This window comes from Sphaeroforma arctica (assembly GCF_001186125.1).
Source record: "Sphaeroforma arctica JP610 unplaced genomic scaffold supercont1.260, whole genome shotgun sequence".
NCBI lineage: Eukaryota > Ichthyosporea > Ichthyophonida > Sphaeroforma > Sphaeroforma arctica.
This window is the reverse complement of record NW_014040298.1, coordinates 46,366-53,184: the sequence shown is the minus strand read 5'-3', so window position 1 is coordinate 53,184 and position 6,819 is coordinate 46,366. Positions and strand designations below refer to the sequence as shown.

Below are 6,819 nucleotides of genomic sequence, written 5' to 3'. Positions count from 1 at the left end.
TATATATATATATATATGTTTTATAAATTTATATTGAGTACCTAAAAACGGCATATTCCTGTATATATTTATATCAATTATGCCCCTCTCAACGTAGGTACTTCGAACAGTTGGCCAACTCGCTCGGATTACTGAACACCTCCTTGCGCCTACAGCCCAACGGATTCTGGCTTATACGTGATAATGTTACACAATATGTCGATGCGCCCAAACGACTGGATATGAATAAGCTGGCACGCATGACCACCCTGGCGAAGGATATCATCAAGGTGCATATGTTAGATTATTCTTGCTTGCACATTGTTGCTCGAGTGCCACTTTGATGACAAGTGCATGTGCGTTCTCCCTCCCTCTGCATATTACAACATGTTGTTTGCCATCAAGCTGCGCCGAGTATTGATTCACCATCACCAATTCCTCAATGTGCCACACCTGTACTTCATTCTGGGCAGGGGCAAACTGGAGTGGAAGTGGTCGAACGGCTCAGTTTCATTCGCGATAGCGAGCCTAGTTGGCCGTTGTGGATATCTATCTTCACACAACCCTTGTACGCCTGCGGGTTTTGTGTTTTCTTTTTCTCAGGTATGTATATCGCAACACGTCGCAGTTCTGAACATTTGTTTCTCACGGTGGCATATATATGTTGTTGTCTTAGGGTAGCGATTTGTTTGAGCGACAGTATCTTCTGTCTGTTCAAGACTTCCTCTTCCTCTTTTATATCTCGTTCGTTTCCGTAGGCAAATCAATGTCTCTGGATTTACAATCGAGTCCAGTTCCTCAGTGCTACGCCAGTACTGGCGCATTGTCACACACAACACTGGAACGCAGGGGCCCAAGTTATGAACTAACAAGTCCTATTGATGGGCACGACTGAACTTTAACCCGTGCCTTGTACCTCTCTTCTTATATCTATGTGCTGTCTCGTTCACACAGGTGATAGTAAAGCTCTCTTGGCTTCCGCAATCACTGGTCTGATGTCCGGCTGTGTCTTAACGATCATGGTGAGTGCTGTTTGTACAATGCGCTGCCGCTTGTCACGTACGTTCCGCTTTCGCTTTGCTCTGCAGCAGGGGCGCGAAGGCAGGTTTTATGTTATGTAGATTGGCACGTACATATACAGCCGTGTACCATTCGATCACACTCATGACTATTGCCATCTGACTCATAAAAGCGTTTTATCTTCACCCACTTTAGATATATGGCTATCTAAGGCCGTTCATTACAACGTTCCCGTTTTTGACCGCTTTGTCGGTTGGCTTTATAGCGGGTATGCTGGCTGGTTCTGGTACCATGGAGGGGCCTTGCGCCTTCGCGTACTCTCTCGCTTCCACCGCCGGGTATTTTCCGGGTATGCCAAATACTTGCTGTCTGTGATGTGTGGTACATATGTAGTACATTCGACTATCCGCATTTCACTGTTGTAGATAAGGTGCGCTGTATAGCTGCGCCGTCTATTGATGTATATGATGGGCCACTTCCCGTTTGGGAATTAAAAAGGAGGTTTTGTTTTTTACGGGAAAACACTGACAAGCAGACTTCGCACCTTCACGTTGTTAAGAGCACGTCTCAATATAACATCCCTCAAAGTACCGAAATGGATCCCCATGATACTATGATCGCCATACCCTCGCACTCCTGGAATCTTGATACTTCCTGAAATACAACTACCGTACTCTCCCCACACGCAGGTGTGTCGCTTACCTTCAGTGTGGTCGAGATCTCCTATGGCATCCACGTCACCGGTGCCGTGCGGTATATCTACGCTGTGGTGAGTGGGCAGGCCATTGCTGTTGGGTTGTACCTGGGCAATCTCCTTGCCGTCGACTACATCTATGGAGACGCAGTCAACATCATGGTTACCGGCACGTGCGAGGTAAGGTGCTCGCTGTCTTGAGACTTTCATATCTAGCTATAGATATGTGGCGATCAATGCTACCGTAGGCATAGGTTGGCCTTCGTATGTAAATTTCACCCGCTATCCCTCGCGAATCGCTTACAGATCTTTGATGAAGGTTGCACACAAGTCGCTGTCAATGTATCATGTCGATCACTGTTTCCATCGGTGTCAGGATGATGTACATTGACCGTTTCTTTGACATATAATAATGACTCTACCTCCTGCTTCATTCCTTGCGCTTGCTAGACTGGCCTCACCTTCTCCAACCAGTACCGGCTGTTGTTTTACGTCTTCTTGTACGTCGGCGCGGTAATTGTGTACGAGATACCTCGACGGTTCTACCTGCCCTTTCTGGGGTGCCAAGGCAGCACATACTTTGCCTACTATGGCCTGACCAAGTACGGCAATTTGAATTCCGGATTGGCCACATTCATTGCAGTGCTCCTTATGGTGGCGATTTCAGGTGTGTGGTATTCCCCACTGCCGCTGTATCTGTGCGTGTACGCTTGTCTGCTACATGTATATGATGCCATGCACAGCACTTCGCAGCCGGATACAGTCGTAGGTCATTTACTGGTGCCTCTACTAAGCACCAGTCCGGTCAGTGCGGCGTAACACACCCCACGACCACTGTCATCTAGTTAGTCCACACCCACGTCTCTAAAACAAAATGCAGGCCGCCAATCCCTCCGCGTCCGTCGTCTTTTTCGCCGTTGTTTCGGTTGCATCCAGGCACACTCATTCACTATCTCCCCTGTGTGTACTGATCCATTTACTTTCCTGTGTATGTACTCATCCATTAACTCCCCTGTGTGTGTACTCATCCCTCATCTCTGCTGCGCGTGTGCGTGTGTGTGCATGGCCACCACAGCCATTTTCTCGCAGTACGCTGTGCGTCGCTTTATGAGGGCCAAGATGCTGGTGCCGGCGGTGTTGATGGTGCCCACTATCGAACTCCTTGTTCCCGGCTCTTCCGTGGTCAGGCAAATGTACCTGACGCTTCTGGTAAGTAGGCCATGCGGTGATAGGGTCACCCGTTGCACATCTCTTGAGTAGTCCACTGTCTCTGTATGTGTTTGCAAATGTACCTGTCGCTTCTGGTAAGTAGGCCATGCGGGGATAGGGTCACCCGTTGCACATCTCCTGAGCAGTCCACTGTCTGTGCATGTGTTTGCGCGCGCCTGTTACTTTGGACTTGTGCCTGTGACTGCCCAGGTAGAGTGTGCGTGTCGCCCACAGTTGGGCCGTGTTATGTAGTTCTATTTGCATGAGCAACGATGATATATATTGCTGAAGTGAGCGGAACTACTAGCCGTATTCCAATTGTGTATTTGGTATTAAATAGACTGGCTGGGGGTTTGTTTTTTTCATAGCAGCATTTGTAATATGTGCCAGGAGAAGCTGCATGGTATACGATCGCCTTCTGTACTCCTAGGGCACTGATGCATGTGCGCTTCAACTGTGCAGTATCCATTTGGCGATGTGTTTGTTGGACTGGCACTTGCACATGAGCTGTTGCGTAGTGAATGTGGTACTTGGCACAGTCAAAAGCACTGGTCAATCAACACTGTCACTCGTCAGCATCCCACAGACTGGCTGGCGAATGTTCTTCTCACTCGCCTGGTGTCTGTGCTAGACTCCTGGCTGAACAAAAGCTTGGGCTAGTTATCCTGTGGCATGAATGCCATTTGGGTTGTTTCTCTGATAGTATATTCGCCAGTCTGACCCATTGCTTCTGTTGCCTATCTGGACACAGGGAGATCCAGGAGAAGCGTCCCAACAGAACTACGTGTACTATGCCCTGTGTATCACTTTCGGCATCTTGTTGGGAGAGGCGATACTCACCGTTTTCAACCAATCAGGTGTGACCTACTATATAAGTATAATTCAGCATGCTGGCCTGTATGTGTGATGGTTGGTGACCTGTTATATGTACTGGTAGTTATACGACAGGGCGACAAAGAAGCGTGCGGTGTATCGCACTCCACAGAATACTTCTGCGACCATCAGCACGAGTCGTTGGAGACTCTCGCGTGCGGCAGATCATCTCTGCAGCGTTCTCGTATTCCAGGAGCGGCCTTTTCGTTCACTCCGCTGAAGCACATATTCGCATATCTGATGATGTTGTGTTGGTTGTTTAGTATAGCATCCGCCGGCCTTGAGTTGGCTATGTTGCTTCAGGCGTTGAGGAGCATCTGCTCATACTTGTTCGTCCTGCTGCAAAGTTCAAATGCGATGGGGACATTAAACCGTGGAGTGCTCATGACTTATGAACAGTGACATCTACTACACACTCCTGATATACCTCTCTTCATTCATTCACTGTCACAGTCTTTTCTGTTCCCAAGTTCCGCGGCGCCCTCAATTCCGTCCCAGACAACACGCTCAACGATCCGCTGTACATGCGCACTCTCATGCCTGACCAGTTGGGTTACTCGGGGTGTCTCATGATGGTCCACAAGGCTCACCGTGTAACGCAGTTCAAGGACAAGAAACTTGTGGCCGATCCCTACGTGGTTATAGAGAAGGAGGACGGGGAGTTGGTGGGAAGGTGAGTTCTGCCTGCCGCTTCGTACCTGAAGACTAATACTTCAGCATTGCCATGCGCAGATTGAATCCAATCAGGTGTTTAGATATACGTTGTTGGATATATATATATATATATATATTTATAATTTATATTTATAATTATAATTTATTCTTTTACCAATCTCACAATCAAATTGCACAGGACACGCACAGTCTACGATGGTGACGAGGCGCACTGGGATGAAGCATTCATTATGCACATCCCACCAGAAGAGAAATCTAGTTACCAAATCAAGGCACGTGGAGAACGCGTTTTAGCGTAGCGATAGAGTGATGTACTGATCCTTTAAACGTTTACACTTGTATATCGGCGCTTGGGGTGCTAGTAGTATACCTGTATGCCCTGAATGCTGCATCTCATACCGCGGTCGCCCCTATCCTATTTTCTAATGCACAGGTGATGGGACATCAGGCGCTGAAAAACGACATAGTTATCGGATCACTCGACGTGGACTTCTGGTTAGTTTGCGGCTGTGTGCGTGAATCACGCGTATTCTAATGTTTTATATGTTGTTAAATCACGAATAGCCTAATGTTTGTATATGTTGTTAAATCACAAATAGCCTATTGGTTGAATATGTTGTTAAATCACGAATAGCTAAATGGCTGTATATGTTGTTAAATCACGAATAGCCCAATGGTTGTATATGTTGTTAAATCACGAATAGTCTAATGGTTGTATATGTTGTTAGATCACGAATAACTTAATGGTTGTATATGTTGTTAAATCACGAATAACCGAATGGTTGTATATGATGTTAAATCACGAATAGCCTAATGGTTGTATATGTTGTTAAATCACGAATAGCCTAATGGTTGTATATGTTGTTAGATCACGAATAACCTAATGGTTGTATACGTAGTTAAATCACGAATAGTCTAATGGTTGTATATGTTGTTAAATTACGAAATGCCTAACGATTGTATATGTTAGTAGTCGAGCACTGACGAACTTTTTCGCAGTGCCGCTCCTCCCGCGCAAACAACATAGAGGTGTTCGTGCCAGTGAGCCTAAAGGAGAGATGCTGTATTGCAGTATATGGCACCGTATGGTTATGGACGTGATAGGCATTCAAATAATGCGCACTGCCACTTGATGTGTCACACTGCGCTCACCAAAGCGATTGTTCACCCGAACATCTCTCACCTCTGCATTTATCGAGTCTATCTAAACCCAACGCTCCCTCTACCACACCTGTACCCATAAAGTATTAATGATGCGAGGCCAGCGGAACCCGAACCCGAACATGAAGTAGAAAAAACGGCCTTTGAAAGGACATTCAGTAAAGCGTTGCAACGGATGCGTACTACCAACTTCCTGCGCACAAACAGCATGTCGGTGAACAATGCGCGAACCTCAACTATCAAAGAAGAGGACTCCGGTCCGCCTCATGTACCTATGAGGGTATGTTATAACGGTTTATTTTTCATGGTGGGCCTTTGGTCGGAGCGGGCATGCTACACTGTTTTGACTGCTTCAGTTCTGTAAGTGGGCGTGTGGCATGTTGAACCGTTTGTGCGTGAGATGTAGTGAACCAGCTGCATGATTGCTAGATATGGGCATGTGCTTATATTCCTTCATGTTCGAACAGCCCACTATTCCGCTCTACGTTGAATAGTGAACTTACGTCTACGTGTACACACATCGGTGTATATGTATCCTCTACCTGTGTATATCTGCAGGCCACTGTGTGTCGTTGCCAGAGCCCTTAACCATAAACTCTGTTGGACGCCTTGCCTGCTCGCATCCATTCGTATATTGGTGCACCGCCTCGCACGTGACAACATTTGTATTACCTGTTTGTACCGAGTGTTGTCTGTGTGACTGTATGTCTAAGAACACATTTAGCAATAGTGATGTAATTCTAATTAGCCGTGTTTGTGCTAACATCTGTCGACCGCGGCTATCTGTGTTGAATGTACATGGGCGTGTAGCTGCATCGAGAGGATTGGCACATGTGTCGTACACATTCTGTTGCTGTGTTTATGTATGCTTTCTACTGATTTTGATACTTCTACCCTGAACCATGATAATTGAGCAGTCGTTGGTGATTAACGGAGTGCCAGTGCTGAGCGCGCCTTACGACGTTGACCTCAACTCAAGCAGTTGGCAAGTGCTCAACGATTGTGACAGCAAAGGCCAGTTGCTGGTATCTTTCAGGTGAGGCTTGCAGTGCATATATGAGTGGTACAGAGATAGCTACTTAGATAACTATATATATATATATATATATATGTATATATATATATATATATATATATATATATATATATATATGTATATATGTATATTTATATATATATATATATGTATACATATATATGTGTATATA

At 46.0% G+C, this 6,819-nt stretch overlaps 1 protein-coding gene across 1 annotated transcript in view; it reads left to right on the top strand.

Moving 5' to 3' along the window:
* Positions 1 to 6,819, top strand: part of SARC_04553 (hypothetical protein) — a gene marked incomplete at its 5' end in the record, with an annotated part of 15,214 nt that overhangs the window by 4,305 nt on the left and 4,090 nt on the right. The window contains 13 exons of the mRNA XM_014301613.1: positions 98 to 269; positions 453 to 582; positions 934 to 1,001; positions 1,195 to 1,348; positions 1,689 to 1,873; positions 2,144 to 2,360; positions 2,769 to 2,902; positions 3,654 to 3,759; positions 4,229 to 4,448; positions 4,629 to 4,722; positions 4,884 to 4,945; positions 5,696 to 5,891; positions 6,529 to 6,647. Coding sequence (XP_014157088.1) covers positions 98 to 269; positions 453 to 582; positions 934 to 1,001; positions 1,195 to 1,348; positions 1,689 to 1,873; positions 2,144 to 2,360; positions 2,769 to 2,902; positions 3,654 to 3,759; positions 4,229 to 4,448; positions 4,629 to 4,722; positions 4,884 to 4,945; positions 5,696 to 5,891; positions 6,529 to 6,647 — 1,857 coding nt within the window. The remainder of the gene's footprint in view (positions 1 to 97; positions 270 to 452; positions 583 to 933; positions 1,002 to 1,194; positions 1,349 to 1,688; positions 1,874 to 2,143; positions 2,361 to 2,768; positions 2,903 to 3,653; positions 3,760 to 4,228; positions 4,449 to 4,628; positions 4,723 to 4,883; positions 4,946 to 5,695; positions 5,892 to 6,528; positions 6,648 to 6,819) is intronic.